General features: G+C 39.1%; 1 protein-coding gene across 1 annotated transcript in view; it reads right to left on the bottom strand.

Moving 5' to 3' along the window:
• Positions 1 to 18,633, bottom strand: part of ACTN2 (actinin alpha 2) — a 72,176-nt gene that overhangs the window by 9,006 nt on the left and 44,537 nt on the right. Inside the window, exons 8-18 of the mRNA XM_076334174.1 lie at positions 17,970 to 18,055; positions 16,395 to 16,487; positions 15,147 to 15,377; positions 13,839 to 13,986; positions 12,132 to 12,282; positions 6,348 to 6,456; positions 5,371 to 5,511; positions 4,796 to 4,978; positions 3,505 to 3,639; positions 2,851 to 3,030; positions 2,339 to 2,485 (exon numbers count right to left, since the gene is read on the bottom strand). Of these exons, the coding sequence (XP_076190289.1) occupies positions 2,339 to 2,485; positions 2,851 to 3,030; positions 3,505 to 3,639; positions 4,796 to 4,978; positions 5,371 to 5,511; positions 6,348 to 6,456; positions 12,132 to 12,282; positions 13,839 to 13,986; positions 15,147 to 15,377; positions 16,395 to 16,487; positions 17,970 to 18,055 (1,604 nt within the window). The remainder of the gene's footprint in view (positions 1 to 2,338; positions 2,486 to 2,850; positions 3,031 to 3,504; positions 3,640 to 4,795; positions 4,979 to 5,370; positions 5,512 to 6,347; positions 6,457 to 12,131; positions 12,283 to 13,838; positions 13,987 to 15,146; positions 15,378 to 16,394; positions 16,488 to 17,969; positions 18,056 to 18,633) is intronic.

Here is an 18,633-nt window from a genome sequence, read left to right as displayed (position 1 = left end):
AATCAGTATAAGTTTCTCTTTTATCAATGTTTCTACTATCTGTCCCCTGCAGAAAGCCTGGCTTGACAGCTGAGTGGTTTTAGATCTTACCTTTTTCCTTTCTTTAACTTGCACTATACATAATATACATAATTAGAACATAATTGCTGTTCTGTGTCAGTGCAAAAGTACTCCTAGGCCAATTTCCCATGTCTGATGCTAAGGGAAGGAGTATACTAAAGGGGGCATATGCAAAATGGTCCTTCCCTTAACATAATCCTTCCAGACCTCTTTTTTAAGGCCTTTGGATTATATCTGTCATGGGGGAAAGTAAGGTCTGCAGCTAAACTTGCAGTCCAGGCCCAGGTTGTTGAGGCCATAGAAACTTATGAAGCATCTATCTCCTTCCGTGTCTGACACGGACACTCAGGCTTCCTGCAACAGAAGCAAGGGCAGAAGGGACACTGCCTGAAGCCATGACTCATTATAGCCTGAAGAAAGGAGACAGCCAGGAATAGGCAAGGATCTAGGAGCTGGGAAGCACTTCTGTGTTGCACATTATTTTCATAGCCCATCTCCAACCTGCCTGCAGCTATGTGACACGAGCGCCCTCTTCCAGGCCATACAGCCTTTCCTAAGGCCCTGCTCTATTGTATCCTTTGGTCTCTCAAAGTCTTACTGTATCTGCAAAGCCTAAAGATCCATGACAATAGGGCTGGTTGGTGTAGGAGTTAGCTTCTCCCTTTAAGACCTTCTGAGGCACCAAGAGAAGCCCATAATATCTCCTCAGCCAGTGAACCAGCCCTGCCACGAGCATGGCAGAGAACTCATCTAGAGTTCTAGCAGCCCATCCAGAAGAGGGATGCTAGAAATGGCCATCTAGTGTAAGATGTACTAGGATTCAGTCACCTTGCCTCCTTATCTTTAGGGAGCTGTCAAATCTTTGTGCAAAGTCCCTGGTTTTCCTTAATAGGGTCTCTCAAATACTGGTGTGTAATTTATCAAGGCCTGGTACTCTGTCTGATTTTAACAGCTCTAATTGCTCAGTTATCTGCTCTAGTGCACTGGAAAAGCCATTTAGTATGCTACTTCCTTCCACCCCAGGAAATTTATCTCTGCTCCTGTGATGTTATCTTCTGCTTCCTTAGAAAATACTAAAAGGAATTATGCTGCACTAGAATCACATTAAGATTTTCCATAAAATCTGTTCCTGGTTCCTGTGTAGCTAACCTTTCCTATGCTTGTGTGTTTCTTCAAAGAGCAGAGGTTTGGCAATTCTGCTTTTCTTTCTAAACAATTAAGGGTATTCTAAAGAATATTTAGCAAACTATGACTGTCAGCATCCAATACACATCAAGTATAAGTCCAGGTAAGGGTAACCATTTTGGGTAGAGCTGGACAAACAGGATGTCAGTGAAAAGAAAGTAGCATTTTGCCTGAAATTATTTGAAGGAGCTGACTCATGTGATAACCGAACCTAGGTCAGGGGTTAAGCACAGTCTGCGAACTACAGGAATCTGTACTGGGAAAAAGACAACAGCCTGGCACTGCATTATGGTAATCTTTTTTCAGTATTTGAAATGTGAACTTGGTTTTGAAGGTGGGTTCATGTGAGCACAGAGCCAGCAGAGCTAACTCATGTACAGATGGTTCTCCAACTGGGAATGTCAGATCTCTGTTTGCATGTATTTTGCTATTGTGTCTATTAATAGCTATCTTTTTAACCCTCTATCCATGAATACTACGTAACTCACAGAAGGAGCGAGTTAAGTTTCTTCACAATAGTGTTTTCATTCCTACTTTTTAATTCATCCATGTTTAGATAACTGAAAAAACCAGCCTCTTATTTCCCACATACAGCCAGAAAAATAAAGGATTTTCCTTGACAGCTATCAGTGCCCCAACAATATTTCCTACAAATCTATTTCTAGGGGGACAAGATGTGATTCAAAGGAAAAAGAAAACCTGTAATCCAGATTACAGCTAAATTTAGTGAGATGGAAGCTGCTGGCAAGTACATAGAACATGCTGCACTGCCTTAAAATAAAGGGGCACGTTATTTTCCAAAACACAGATTTATCTAGTTCTGCCTGTTATTTGAACAAATACTCAACCATATCAGCAAACTATAATTTTGCATTACATTTAAAGAGTACAAATTAATCTTTAACATATCTGCACAATGCTATGATTTCATAAGGCTATACATTCTTTGTTAACTGATCTTTTTTGCTGTTTTAAAAAGAGCCCATTGCTATTGCATTTACAGTTTTTCAAAAGGCTTACGTTTGGAATGGAAAGAAACTTGCTTTTGGGAACAATAAATGTTGCTAGTTGAGAAAAAGCAGGAGTACTGTACCCTGTCAAAATGATTGAATGATGCTCTGAAGTCATTCATTTGTTCCTGGGTGATACCCTTGGCATCTCTTGTGAGGATCTGAGTCTCAACCTCATTGATAGTTCGAGCAATGGTGGTAAGTAGGAGCTCCCATCCAACACGGATGTGCTATGAGAGAGAAAATACTGATTTATTAAAGAATCAAATATATTTTCCTAAGAGTACAAAAAGTAGCGTAAGCAAAAACTCAGCTCTAAATATTTATGTGATACCTTTTCCATACCACTAACTCTATATTATGACCAAGGATCATTAAAAATAAAAATGGCCTTCAGAAAATATGGAACTGGTTTCTAAATGTGTACTTCTTCACTAAAAGTAAAAATAAGTGAAAATAAAACAAGTCTTATGAGATTATCAGAAAGTCTGCCAAATTCCACCCTCTGTTGCAGTCTCTTCAGATCAGGGAAGGTAGTTACATGGCAGAAGAGGGCAGAATAAACTAACAGGTACAAAAGGGAGTAAACGGCTACCTCCATAGTATAGTTGGTGTGCTTGTTGTCAAACACCAGGGCTTCTTGTATAAGCTGATGATCTCCTTCCAGTTTGTCAATGTTGTGTTTATAGTTAATGATATTGTGCTCATATTGCTTCAGCTGATTCATCTGGTCCTCCAAAGGCCCTGTCATTTCAATAGAGCTGCGGGCAATTTCCTGTCAAAAGAAACAAAGATGCAAAATTTAAACTTCAGATTTGCTAATTTGACCAACGTTCACATAAATACGTAATATTTTCATACTAAGAAGCAATAGTAATAACACCTTCATACAGTGGAGACAATAAATTTTACTGTAGAAAACACATTTCAAAAGAAATGCGGTACATTTATTTCTGGAATCAGTATTGACATCCCAGTGATCCCGGTATCTTTCCTTTACAGAAAGCAGAAGCTAAATAGTAATTGTTTAGTGATTGATTTTTCAAAGCTACATCTCCTGCTCACCATCAAGGTACCACTTGTACAAGCTTCCACAGTTTTAAAAATTATCTTAACAGGTGCTAAATACTTCAGGATCAAACGGCTGGTAAACTATCATGGAGATTGCTGTTGACCTGTATATAAAGCAGAGATAAAAAATCATAAAACACTTTGTTCGTCAGCTTCTGCGTGAGGGTCCGACACTCACCTCCATCTTGGTCTGGATCCATGGCCCAATGACGTTGGCCTGAGCAGCAAACTGGCGACGCAGGCGCTCGTTTGCGTGCTGGCGGGCTAGTTCCTCCTGCAAGGATTGATCCCTCTGAGGCACCAGCTGCTTCACCTGTTACAGTGGGAAAGCACTAAGTGTAAGTAGGCACAACTGAATAGTTTAAAAACAAATGGAACAAATAAGTCTACAGTTACTAATTTTTCTTATTGGTCTGAAGGTTGATATCAGAAGGACAAGCCAGAAACACGATCACTATTTTATTTACCAGTTCTGTGCTAACATAAGAAATTGCTAACATGGTCTTGGGCAGCCTGACCAGAGAGACTGACATGGAGAGAGAAGAAATTCTCGCCTCTGACTGGATTCATGTTCAAGACAATTATTTAACTTGAACTGTTATTAGAGCAGTTACTTTGCTTTTCTTTTGAAACACAGATGGTTTTTTCAATCTCTAAGTAATTCTTCTAAGAATAGTTGGTGCAAAACATTTTATTCGAGCACAGCCATTACAATAGGATCTCATGAGACACATTCCATCCATCATGTATATCTGAAGGTCTCTAATACATGGCAAATGCTTTTTTTGGCTTACCCTTCTGGATTGCCCTGGGAGATTCTGAACTTGGTCCTTATTGCTTGGTTTTTATAACCCATTGAGGTGAGTTCTTGTCTGCATAAGTTTATGTATTTGGTAAATTCATGCATTCTACACAATCATTTACCTTCAGCATATTATCTGTCTTGGTAATGAAATAAAATTTGTGTGATTGCTCTAGGAGCCTCTCTTTAATACCTCCCCAGTAATTTTTAAGATAGTTGCCAATTTCAATCTAACAGGACAGAACATTAACAGTCCCAAAGATGCTAATTTTTGACATTTGTGAAAAGCAGCAGCTGTATAGAAGAGACACACGAACGACTGTTTATACTGAGAGAAAGAATACAATCATTTTATGTTCTTCTGACGGCACCCCCTGTCCCATCCACTGGCCAGCCACCAGCTCTGCACTAGCCCCAACATATGCTTCTCTTGCCCCACCAAAAAGCCGAAAAGGACATAGGTAATACTGAGTGATGGGAGCAAGGGATATTGTGAAGTGAGCCTAGCAAACATAAGGGAGAGCATAAGATACTTTAGAAAGTTCATTCTGGCATCTGATGATCTGGAATAATTTACAGCTTTATTGTAAACTTCTCTGAATATTCTCAGTATTCCTAAACTAGAATATTATGTTACAATGTCCTTTACGTATTTAGCATACATTACCTTTTCCCACTTGCTACGAATCTCTTCCACAGTAACAGTGCTGTAAGGATTGCTTGCGCTTATTCTCATGCTGTAACTCTGAATAACTTTTTCAACTTCGTTCTGGATTGACAGTATGGCCTGTCTTTCACCATCTGCCTCTGGCAAAGTAGCTTTAAATTGATCATGTGCAGAGATTAAACTCTAAAATCGAAAACAGAGAGGGAAAGCATGAAAACTTTAATGTTCCTTCCAACATCTGGAAGATCTGCTGTAAATAAGCACAGCTCCTCTCTCAGCCTCCCAAACACCCTGTCTACATGTATCTGTAGATACAGGAAATAATACATGTAGATACATTCATGAAACAGCCCTCATTGACTTTATCAGGACCATCGCTTCTTCCATGATCTCTGGAATATGCTTTCATACCAATGAAGAACCCTATTTATAATACAGCAGACGTTGCCTATCACAAAGAAAATGTCAAGACAGAATATGGTTTTTTTCTTACGTGTATTCTACTCTCCAAGAAGGAAAAGCTTCTTTTCTTGTCTTCCCTATGACTGTAAGCCAAAAAATAGACAACCATTTACCTGAATTTCCTCTATGCTATGAACAATAAACATGTCCTGTAGGTCTTCCATAGCACCTTCCATCCAGTTGTTGAAAGGAGCAGCTCTTTTGGCAAACTCCAGGTGAAGCTGATCAATTGTTTCGAGCAATTTCTCCGTCCTCTGTGCAGGTTGGGAAAGGTACATTCCTTTGTTACTAGGGCAAGACCTAACTCCGCACATATACCCACCCATGCACAAAGTCATGCCTCATCTTTTCAAAAGCAACTAATTGTATTGTTGACTGATTTCACCACCTGCTTTAAGGATTCTCACTCAAGGCAATAGGACTAATTGCAGTAAAGATACTCTCATATCCAACATGTTAAAAGGGGTATATGCCTTTGAAGGATAACAGGTGAGATGACTTTTTCACTACTGATATTTTAAGTATTTTTGTTATTGTAATCTATCTGCAAATCAATTAAAATCTGCTAATCTTGCTTCAGTAATTTCTTGTAAGTATAAAAACGAAGAATTAGACATATGTTTTCCACCGTGGTATGCATGTGTGTGACTTCCTCTTTTCTTAAGGAATAAGGTTTTGGAAAGTATCTCAGTGCTTTGGAATACTCACTGCCAAAAACTTAACCCAGTGCTGGCCATTATCCGGTACCTCACCTGATTAAGCTCAGACAAGTATGAAAAGGTAAGCACCTAATGGCTTTTGTTAGCCTTGCTGGACACCAAATTCCCAGAGTGGTGCTATAAACTGCATGCCATTTGTTGCTGCTTTAGGACTGTCCTTGGCAGCTGAGCACTGTCAAGTCTGCTCTGAGCAATTCAATCTGTTTGCAAATGAAACCACACCAAAATGAAATGGAGATCTGAGGAAAAGGCTTATTGCTGTTTGGATGCCAAAGTGGATGCTCAATGGCACTGTTTCCAGATCTGAAACAAATGGTTCATTCTCCCCTCCCTGCCTCAGCTGAGCTGCTGATCACTGTTACATGGTTTACCTCCAGTGCCTCTCTCCTTTTCTGAGTAAGTGTTCCCAGGCTGTCCCATTGGTCACATATCTTTTGGCATCTATCATTGACACTTGCAGCATCATGGTAGTCCAGTTCACTAAGAAAGAGTGAAGACAAAAATTTGTGTGACTTTCTGAAAGACAGGAGCAGTTGCATTGTCCATACTCTTCCACTGGCCCTCAGTAATTCTTCCCCTCTTTTTTGCAGTATTTCTCTGCCAGGTAAGCAAGTGTTGCAGTAGAGACATGCGTGACCTAGGCATTCAGCATTTCAAGAAGCACAGCACAGGAACAGGATCAACCTCCTCTGTTGTGAGAAAAATCAAGTATCCATCTGTGACATCCAGGTATTAAAGACAATTAAGGTGTCTAACCATCTTTGTCTCAGCTATTCCTGTGGCACAAGCACTTTGATCTCCTGAAGACCAGAATGCTTCAGTCTGGGGCTTTATCAAGTTTCTGAAGATTGGTACAGTTTTAAATTAATTGGCCTGAAATATACATTTCTTTTTAAATAATCCAATGATCCTTTCCAGGTTTATATGCTCTGAAATTATTTAACTGAGAAACAGACCTCAGGTTGCATTCAAAGCATCATGTCTCCCTCACAGGCCTGGCAATACTAATAGGGGCTGCCCAGATCTGGGGCACAGAGATCAATTTTCATCTTCCTCTCCAGGAACTCCTCACAAAGCTACACCCTAGAACTGGCTCGTTCAGAGAACAGGAATCTCCAGACCCACGTACACCACAAGCATGAATCAGTGCACCCACAAAGGATGTAGCAGTTAGCATTACTTTTTCACCTGCTTAAAAGGCTTATATTATCCTGACAGAAAGCAATTTACTATTCTGCCTAAGACTGGAATAACTTTTTAAGGCTCTGTCCTGAGATGCTGCACTGAGTCTGTCTCAAGTTGAATTTTTGATCTCAGTGGCAGATAATCCCCTTGGTTCTGCTGCAGCCATCACAACCATAATAAAATACAGGTGTTTGGCACTTTGGAAGCTCACTTTCATTGGTGTATCATCAACCACTGAATTTAGCTCTTGGCTGCTCCTTGAGGACACTTTGCCCAGTACTAAACATTGCAGAGATTGTGATTATGTGACATGGCAATATGAAGCTAAGATTTACTTTAAGGCTTGAACAAGACATTAAATGCAAATAGAATTTGTTCCCTTCTTTTGAACATTCTTCTCTAGGCAATTGGCAAGAGGGATGTACGGCTCACTTCCACCAAAAACTTAGAGAATCAGAGAGGACAAAATGAGAACAGAGGTAGCTTTCCTCCGTGAAGCTACACTGTAGGCCAGGGGCAGTTCACGCCTCCTCCTCTAAGCTGAGTCAGAGCAATCTGATTCGGGATAAAGTTGAGAAGTATGTGAACCATTCTTTTTAAAACAGGCTTCAGATGTGCTGTAATCAATCGACTGTTGAAAGTGAAGAATGGTAAAACAAGTGAAAATAAAATGCCATAACAATTTAAAAAAATAATAAAACCAACCCAAAATTGTGAAAGTAGAACAGGTAAAGAGAAAGCTGTCAGCAAGTCATACTATACAAGGGCTCCTTAACTCAAAAACTTGCTTCCTCCTTTAGAGCAAGCCTTTTTGCTAGCCTTCAAGGGATGCAACAAAAGCCATCTATCTGTTAGGAAATTTTAAGTCAGAAGCATGGAGTTTTGGATGAAACAGGCTGAGATATATTTTGCTGCTATGAGTTTTTGGCTAAAAGTTGGGGTTTTCATTATAGCATATTGAGATTATTAGATGATGTTCCTTTGTGAGCTGTGAGCTCGCTAAGTGGATGGGATATGGAGATTTGTATTCTGGTCTCTTTTCACATACCAAATCTAATATACCAGAATATGGACAGGGTATTTTTCCAGATACTCCAGGTCACATCCCTGAGAGTACTGCAAATTTTATTTTTGCTTCAATGGATCACTTATCTCCTTTTGTCGACTAGGATAAGGGCAGGTGCCCTTCCATGAAAGTGAGGACTGATTGTACCAGCTCTGGTCAAAGTCCAGGAAGGTAATGTGCAACGTTCCTCCACCAGCTCTGCCAGGGAGGTTCAGTCATTCCCCATAAGATCTCTGCTATCCTATTTCTTCCAGGGATATGCGCTGTGGACAAATAGGTAGGAGAATAATATTATCAAAACAACTTTTAAAAAGGGCGCCCATGGGTCAAAAATCATAAGTTAAATCAAGTGGCATTAAACTGTGTAGCTCCACTGCCTTTCTGGGCCTGCTGTAGCTTACTTCAAATAAGTATATTATATGTGTCAAAGAACATTTTTCTGCTCAACACAGGAACAGAGGAAGAAATAACAACTCATAGGAGATTATTTACTTGGAAAGAAAACACAGGTTTACATTCCTTGTCCTATTAATTTTTGTATCTCTCTCAGCGTTGAAGCTGTGAAGAGACTAGATTTCATATTTTGTAAAAAAAAGTTTTGCTTATCATGCATACACAAAGTAATGCTGCACATGTGTTACAGAGCTTCCAAGAGAACAGTCATTTCTATTTGTTTGGTTATTTGAAATCTACAGCCTTTGGATTTTAAAAATCATTAAGCTATTCCTATTGATCTTACAAGTAATTCAATCTTATCTGTAAAGAATTAAAAATTTGGTCAAATTTTGTCCTGATGCAGAGAAGCACTTAAGTATGAGCTCACTTTAGGAACAGTGATAGTGTCACAAAAATAACCTGCTGAGCAACGTGCTTTAGCACTGCTTCAGAACCAGGCTCATGTTAATCATGCACGTAAGCACAATTTGAGCCCAGGTTTCCAGAAGCAAAAAGACTCTCCAAATCAGTGTTACAGATAATGGTCTTGGTTGAAAATAAGTTGCTATACTAGAAGTGATGGATATGCAAGAAACTACATTCCAAAAATTTTATCTTGATGATTGAAAACATTGAAATGAGCACACAAGACCATAAATGAATATGGCACTTCATAGTACAGCTCACTCAAGTTCTATTTAGCATTCACTATGTCATAAATGGCAAATCCCATTTTAGAAATGCCTGACTTCTTCCAGCTTTGTATGTCGCCCTATCCAAGCCTTGTCATGCCTCATTGCGAAGGATTTCTAAGCCTATACGGGCTGGAACACAACAATCTTATAGCAGCACCCTGGCTGGAATCACCTGCTTGCACACATGCACAAATCCTTTATCTGAACAGCACCAATCAACAAGCTTGCAGCAACTTTAACGTTAAGCACACAGTGGACTGAGCTGCTGCAGCAGAAAATACCAGAACAGACAGGAAACTGTAACTGGTAGAGTTCAAGGTCACACAGCAATTGCTCTCCTTTGAAATAGCAACATTAGGCAGCCAAGAGATTGACTAAAACAAAACATGGAGGTGTACCGACTTGGAATTAGACACGATGACGCTGATTTCTGTAAGGGCCTGATCCAGTGATGAAAAAAACCAAGAAAAAAATACCTGCATTGACTTCAATAGGCTTTGGATCAGGTGCCAATGCAATCAACCCTTCTTTAAAAGTCAATCCTTCTTTAAAAATATGAATGGAGAAAGAAATTGGCGTTTTCCTCCATAATTTCATTGTGTGAGGAATTATGTATAAATAATTAAAATCAATATTTAAATGGAAGCTGCCCATTTGCTTGCAGCTAATAATAAAACTTGACCTTTATGACCTTTCGTTCAGTGTTCTCCAAGGGCATTAAGCTTAACTGAGCTACTGAGTCTCAGTGAAAAATCAGGCACTGATAGCCCCATCGTATGGAGAAGCAGAGAAGTCAAAGTAGAGCATCTCTAAAAGCAATGGGTTTTCAGCACCTTTGCAGCCCAGGCCACAAATAACGTTTAACTTCACACAGCAAATTACTGAAACAAGTGAGAAGAGACAATCCTAAAATAGACAGGATACAGTGTTCACTGGCCTCACCAGAGGTAAAGGACACAGGGTTCAAAACGCTGGTAAGCAGATGCTGTGCTATGTATACTACATTCCCAAAGTTTCTCATCACTTGTAAAGCTGAAGCCGAATTAACAATGATTAGGCACTTCAGAAACTTTCTTTAGTATAAAGAGGAACAAATAACCCCACAGCAGAGATCAAGGCGTGACAGAAGGTGTTTCATAAGCTCACATACTCAGTGAAATCTCCATCCTCTGTGTTTTTCAGACTTCTTTCACACTAACTAAAAACTAATCCTTACTTTGCCCACTGTGCTTTACATTTCCTCTTTTAAATAATCTTGAAGAACAGGATTTTTCTTCTAAATCCATTTGAATTATACAATTACTGTCAGTGCTGCTTCTATCAGGTATAAAATACATTTTTAGACACCTCTCTGATTTTTAAATTGTTAATGAATGTGGAGCTGTTTATGAGCCATGGTCCTTCACAAAGTGAAAAGAGGGCATGTTTTTAACACTTGATTTTGGGTAGTAACTGTTTTGCCTATTCAAGAAAGTGAGAAAATGAAACTTGGAGAGTTGAAGCCAAGGGTAGGAATCTGAGAATTTTGATGTTGGCTCCTGTTTCGACCACTACCGCACATCTGTTGGCTTTACAGATTTATGCTGCGGGTGAGCAATGAATTTAAGTATGTGGCAAATTGCTAAGATCAGGAGTAGCGCCACTGATTTACAATACAGAACCACTGCAATTAACTGCATAAGATCATAAAATCAAATGTGCTTAGCTTGGTGTACACACCAAGATGACTTTACCAGAATAGGGACATCAGTATGTAACAGTACAGTCCTGTCAGTGTGGGCAGAGCTTTGCTGACAAAACTGTGCTTCACACAGGTGAATTATCAACCTTCCCACAAACAAAAGCAAGCTCCACCAATAAAGACAGAGTTTAGCCAGAGTAGCTGCATCAACACCCAGGACTTCTGCTGCCATAAGGGTGTCTGTCAGTCAGGGGCCTTGACTTTTCACATCCCTGACCTACGTAGCTGATGTCAACAAAACAGATGCAGCCTAAATGTGTTGTAGAACTGTTCTCAGCTTTAGTTGTGTTTTCTCTGGGCATAGTATGCTGAGTGAGCAAGTGTTGGTCCTGTGGCTAAGTTGATGGAACTGTGGGTGAAAACTCCTGCTCTCCTATAGGAGAGCTTATGTGCTTGATTGCTTGTGTGACCCTGAGCAAGTTATTTAGTTTCCATATGCCCCACTGCCCTTTCTGTAAAATGGAGACAATGGCACTTCCAAATATAATACGAAGAGATTGTGAAAATAAGTATACTAGAGACAATTAAATCTTCAGAAAAGTCAGTGCATGACCCACTACTATAGAGATAATTTAGGGATGTAAAGCCTTTTGAAAGGATCAATATACTTGTGGGAAAATACTTGATTTTAAAGTGAAGACGCTTGATCTGTAACTTGTGTAAGTGAAATTATTTTCTAAGTTAAACAATTCATAGCCAGTACCTCTCAGCAGACCATATGAACTGAGAAATAAACACCTCCAGCATTCCCATCAACACACAATGGACTTATCAGTAGAGCTAATGCTGAAAGCTTACTGTTAAGTCAATTTTAAAATGTTTGCTTTCAGAAATTTTGGTCAGTTGAATATCTATATTTGGTTGGGGGTAAGGGAGAGATGAGGGAAAGGTCTCAGTGACCAGCTCAGATAATATACTTATGAAGCTATCTCTGGAATTCTTACGTTGGTACCTATGACACTATCAAATTCATTGGAAAGAGTTTATCGCAAAGTTAAATGTCAGCAGCTGCAAGCCTTTAAATGGAACATACTTCAGCTCCTGGGCAATGGCAGCGATCTGTTCCACCCTGTCCTGGTGAGCAGCCAAATCGCTCTCAAAAGCTTCATGTTTCCTTAACATGGCGCGGACTTCTGTCAGAGAAGCAGATTCATAATCCTTCTGAAGTAAGATCTGCTCTTTGCCTGAAAGAGGAAATTAAAATATTAGTCACTTTTTACTAATTTTTGGGTTAGAACAATTGCAAATTTAGTCAAATTTTTAAACTGAGGCATGGTGAAAATTACATGTATGAGATGAAGCCCCACCCCTGCTGAAATAAGTGGCAAATTGTCAGCACAACAGTGTTAATTAGAAATATACATTTTTAAAGATCTCTCAGTAATTCCTTGATTCTTGCATAGGCTGTTTATACTGATTCAAAATAGAGAGTATTACATTGCTTGAGAAACTGGCATAAAAATGGTATATTGGCAAAAACTGGGGCTCTAAACTATTGTGGTAAGTCTTTTGTAGTGTAGGCTTACAAAACCAGAAATCACACTGCTATGCTCAGCTTCACTCTTACTAATGATCTGTTATTCTTTTTCATGTTCTGCCTTCAATTCATTATTCATTTCAGCATTTCCGAAAAAAAAAAAAAAAAAAAGATTGAGATGTGTGGCTGCCTGTTGTATCAACCACTGAATTTTAAGTGGAAAATGCCACCCTATTTACAAAAGGCTACAGAAGCAAAGAAGAAATCAGAAACTGAAATACTACTCCTCAGTAGCTCCTGTGTTGGGCAACTGAATCTGTACAGACAGCCCCTACAACTGCAGCTCACATGGCATTACACAGCTCTGTGAATTCTAGAGCCAGAAGGGACTATTGTTTCACTTGCTACGTACCAGCTTATGTGAAGTTTTCCCTACATAACAGCCATAAACGTCACCATGAGTAGTTTATGCTCAGAAAATAGGCTCTCAGGGCTGATAAACACTGTAGTTTCCCTTCTAGTATCTGCTTGGCAGCCATTTACAGCCTTGTATTCTTCCAGCAACTGTGTTAGGGGATGGACTCTGGTTTACTTTCACAGTGTGAAAAGATTCTAGCTGGAAAAAGCCAGAAGCATGGCAGAAGCAGGAAGACTGTTGTTCGGCAAACAATAGGATGATAGAGCAGATCTATGTTTAATGGTCCCCAACAAAACTGTATGCCAGTTACAACTGTACAGCTGTTACAACTATACCTAAGGTTAAGTTACCATTAAAAAACAGAACCGTAACTGGGGTGTAATCCAGGGTATGGAGCAAAGCAGAAATGAGTCCGTTGTCATGTAGTTTATGTGGACTATTCAAAACATCATGATGACCAAAAGATAATCAACTCAGAATAACTCTGTTAATAATTTCACGCTTAACCAGTGGTGTCACTGTGTTTCTGGTTGGATTGCTGGTGTACAAATACATAGGAATCCACTAGCAGTAATGGCCTCTATTCAAATGCTGAATATTCCCATTAAGTTTGACTCACTACCTCAAAAGTATGATTTTTACAGTTACATTTCATTAGCAACATGCCTGCAAGTTAGTATCGTGACTATAGTCAACAAAACCTGCAATTTTATCCGTTATTATTTTAGGTTTCTAAAACTGTCCACACTACTTACGAGTGAGTTTCTGGCTGGCAAATATTCAGCACTGACAGTTCAACTTTGAACATTAAAACATTAAAAATGTGAAAAGCCATCTCTGCTCACCATATGCCCACTGTTCATGAGTGGAAGCCTTCTGCCTAAATTTCTCAGCCAAGTGTTCAAGTCTTTCCAGTCTTCGTATTTCATTCAGCAGCCACTCTTCATAGCCTTTCTCAGCTTGTTCAAGTCTCTGCCAAGCGCCGGCAATATCCTGTGAAGAGAATACATGGGAGAGGGGGGATGAAACTATAATCTCTTTTTATCCAAATTTGCAGATTTCTGATTCATTCGCAATTTTGCTCCAATGAAAGAAGTTTTTATGTCCAGATTTTGTAAAATCACAGAATCATAGAAAATGTTGTCAGGCAGCTCAGAAAGTCTTGTAGTCCAGATATCCGCTCCTAATAGCATGTCCTATTCAGGTGGGTTCATGAAAAGAACCTCTATACAAATGGCTTCCAAGCATAGCTACATGTTCAGTGTCTTCACGATATATTGCTTTTACCTCCCATTTTACAATGTGCATGTTCTTTTATGACATACCTATCTGTTATCAGAATAAAAGTGCTTTGCTCTCGGAAGTTGACAATGGCAAAATAATTAGTATCAAGAGGATTTGGTACGTATTTTATCTGGAATACAAATTCATTTCACTTTCTGTGGTGCACAAAGTTTTGTGAGCTTCCTTGGAAACTCAAAGGCATGAGTAGGAAACTGAAATAACAGGGCCCTTATTTTCTGCCTATGGGGAGTGGACAACGTCCCTTTTCAGATAGTGCAATCGTCTGTTTATCAAATCTGAGCAACCAAAACACAAGGATAGATCAGAGTACACAAACAGGTTTGCTATATTCCACAGGAAATGTTTTCACCCACAGTCAGCTCACGATACTTATCAGCAGATGAGAATTCTTGGTACTGACTATTCTTACCTTCACAGACATAAGAAAAAACAAAATTTAATTTTAAAAAGTAGAAAAAAGCAGAAACATATATTGAGCAATGTCTGTTTCTGTAAGTCTGATGACCAAAATGACAGTGAAACCACTGTGAGTTTTGCTTAAATAAACAATATTTGGCCTCATTGATAGAGAAGTATTGATAACACTCCCAAAGGAAGCTCTGTATCATCTCACATCTCAAGACAATTTGCTCTTTGGGAAGCCTTCAAAGGGGCAGGAGCATGCTTAAGAGAAAGCAAGATTCTAGAATGAAAGGGAATGTGTAAAAAGAGTGGTTTGATATTGATAAAGTGCAACAAACTGAAGTTTCTGAGGATGACTTAAAATGGCATTTCAATCCTTCAAGTTGAAATTTTTGTGAGAACATTGATAAAAAGGAGAACAGATTATTGATGCCTCGTTTACTTACTGAAACCATTTTTCCCTCTGATGGCATGAAAGCTGGCCGATTGCTGATTCTCAGTTTTGTCTGCAGGGTGTTGAAATTGATCTCCAGTTGACACTTCTCTTGGACTTTGGGAGGTTTGTGTTTGCGGCGGTAGTCCCGGAAATCCTCTAATTTCTTCTGCATAGCCTGCATTGTTTTTTCTGGGGTCCTGTTTTCCAGCCAAGGAATTGTCCGGCGAATCCATTCTAAAAGCTTTCAAACCAGCACAAACAATTGAAATAAAGGCAATGGAAAAGCAACCAAAACCAGGTCATACTGAATGCACAAATCCTAATCAAGTTTGCTCCATTTTAATATTATTGACTTCAGTTGGTATCAGTGCCTTAATGGCAAGTAAGCACAAGATTTTCAAAGCTGAACAATACTTTTTTAACTAATTTTCCCAGATATTCTAGGTATTTCTAGAATACCTAGATTTTTAGAAAGATGAACACACATGTAAGGTGTCTCTAGCTAATTACTCAAAACCTGAGTTACCCAAAATCACTTGCCACTTTCAAAAGTATTGGTCTTGATGTCTCAAGTAGTCATAGTTATGAGATCAGGACAGACACCAGCCAAGTAACTCAGGTCATATAAAAATCTTCACTCAGAAGTCTGTTAGTGCCAATGTAGCACTACTGTCTTTCTGTCTATGATCTCAGTATGTTTTTGCAGGTTATGCGTTAAAGACAAGGGAGCTCTCACTTGTGCACTACACATCTGTAGTCCTGACTCAACAAATTTACCATTTACCAAGAAAGGACAGGAGGAGCACAATGTGCCCCCTTCTTCATTCATTTGCTGCCTGTGTTCACAGGTGCATTGTGAACACCCTGACAGACCCTGTCCAGGTGTGCTTTGCAGTACACAAAGCAAACAGGCTTGCTTGGAGTGACAGGATCCTGTATGTTCCACATGACGTCAAGGATGGCTATCTTTGGAGATTGCAGCGACAGCAAGCTTGGTCTTGGGGCAGACCAATGACAGTTCTCAAAACGCCCTTTTTGGCACATTAATGAGACTGAGTGACTTGCTGGAGGTCACACAGGAAGTCTGTGGCAAAGGAGTCACCTGAACCTTGACATCTTGGGCAACTGAGTTTTGTACCCTACCACTGTGAGATTTACCCTCATAGCGTCTTCACTTTGCTGTCTTGCAGAGAATCTTTCAGCTTTCAGTATTTCATGAACATAATTATCACCGCATTAGAGATGCAGCTGTCTTTACCTCACTTGCTAGTCTCTCATACTCTTCCATCAACCTCTCATTTTCCTGATTCACAGCAAGCACCTTACAGATCCGGTTAGCTGCAGTCTCAGCCTGTAAAACACAGCAAATAAACAGGGCATATTCATAAACACATTCTGAGAAAGGTACAAGCTTGAAGAAAGAGAGAGATTTTTATTTGTGGCTGCTGCAAATAAAAATCATTGCTTTATAGTTGTTGATCTGTGCTCCTAGGTTACTTAGATATATATTTACCCTCCTTCTGTAATCACAGATTCCAATGGCCTGAATAAGGCACAGATCAGCACAGAAGTCACCCTGTTGTACAATGAAGCCTTATTATACAAGGGGGAATTTCACACTGCCATTATAGTTGTCTAATAAATCTTTTCTTTTCAAAGACAACTTAGGCCATTCTTAAAGTTATCCTATTGGGTTATTTTGTTTTAAATCACACCAGAAAAGTATTAGATTTGTTAGCCACACTGGAAAGACACCGCCTGTGATTCAGGAGTCCCAGACCACTCTATATCTGCACATCACATTGAGAATATATGCAGCTCAACCACTGACAGCAAATCTTTTCGTGCCTCCTGCCAAATTTATTTGTGAAGGCACTGTGTAGCTTTGCCATATTTAAAATTTACATTAGTAGTTTGACATCACAGATCTATACTTTCATACAAATGTGAGTCTGGAGTATATCTAATAAAATAAGTATCTATGTAGACTCCTGTGTTACAGAGTATCTGGAATCCTCCTTTTGCGTGAATAGCAAAACCTTCATACCCAGAAGCAAGAGGGTGCAACAGCGTAGCTGTGCTGTGATAAGGTGTAGGGGACGTACCAGACAGGAAGGGAAATTAAATCCTGAGGATGAAGGAAAAATATCAACTACTTTAAGGGTTGTTTATTTTTTTTTTTTTTCACATAAGTTGGGTTATGTCCGTTTGTAGGCTAGAAATGTATGAAACAGAACAGTGGGAAATGCCACATTTGTAAGTGAGAATCCCATCCTGTATGACAGATCTGCTGCTGATGTTCTTGCCTTTTATACTAGTACTTTGATCCACAGATAATTCCGTTGGCTTCAGTGGGAATCAGGCACAAATAACTGTGCTGGATGTCTTCTGTGCCTTTCTGCATCTTTAGGCATCTTTGAAAATCTAGCCCTAAATTACTACTCAGCATGAATAAGACTAGAATAGTCTCAATCTCCAAGAGTCAAAAATTCTTTTATGCAGCAAATGCATAAGATGTTGATGTAGCAACAAACAACTCCATTTCACAGAATCTTCAAATACAGTTTTTCTGAAATAGTCTTTACAATCACCAAATAAAGACCCAAAATTAGAAACAGGAATGTCCATTGGAATTAAGAAGTTCAACTTGCTACACAACGTTTAAATAAAACAGGTTCAAGTGTTGGTTAAAAACAAGTATTAGTGCTCTAGTAATACTTGCAATTGTTAATTAAAACCACAAAGTACTAAATTAGGTTTTTTTAATAAACTAGTGGAAATGTGAAACAACCAATCAAAAACACAGCAACCTGAAGGGACAGTTGATTAATACCTGCTCTGCTCCAGCAAAAGCATGGTAGAAGCAGGACACATATGTCATGATAGCTCTCTCATCAGGTTTGGGAGTGTTCACAATATCTACAAGGGGGGGGGAGAAATTAAAATAAAACAAAAAAAAGAATCGAGGAGTAGAAAACAGGATGAATAAATAAAATCACAACATAGTGTCATTCTGATTGTTTTCTTGTCTATAGTTCTGTACTCTAGAAACTCTACAAAGCTGTAATAAATTTAGTGTTAGATTGATGGGTGCTGACAGAATAAAATATACACTAGAAATTCAACATAACCTCTTACAAAGAGGTGGAATTTTTTTAATAAGCTTGATCCTGCAGTATTGTCACAGGGGGAGTGACCTTAATTTTACCAGGACTATCTGCTTAAGAACTGGCACGCGTATGTCTGGTGACTTAGAATGTGGGGGTTTTTTGACTAAGACACAGGAAAGACAGACTACATTTTGATCTGGGGAGATGTTCTCTGGAATTGCACGTGGATTAATTATAAACTTAGCATTATATATCAGTATTCTTTATATTACTAATACCTGAAGTATGTCCAACTCTGAACTGCCTTGCTTTTTAAAATTTTCCTTCTTTTCATTAGGACATGATTCCAGAGCTCTTCTGAGATGTCTGTATATGTTTCTGTGTCTA

The sequence above is a fragment of the Aptenodytes patagonicus genome, chromosome 3 (assembly GCF_965638725.1).
Source record: "Aptenodytes patagonicus chromosome 3, bAptPat1.pri.cur, whole genome shotgun sequence".
Classification (NCBI taxonomy): Eukaryota; Metazoa; Chordata; class Aves; order Sphenisciformes; family Spheniscidae; genus Aptenodytes; species Aptenodytes patagonicus.
Note: the sequence above shows the minus strand (reverse complement) of the source record. Positions and strands in the feature narration are given on the sequence as shown.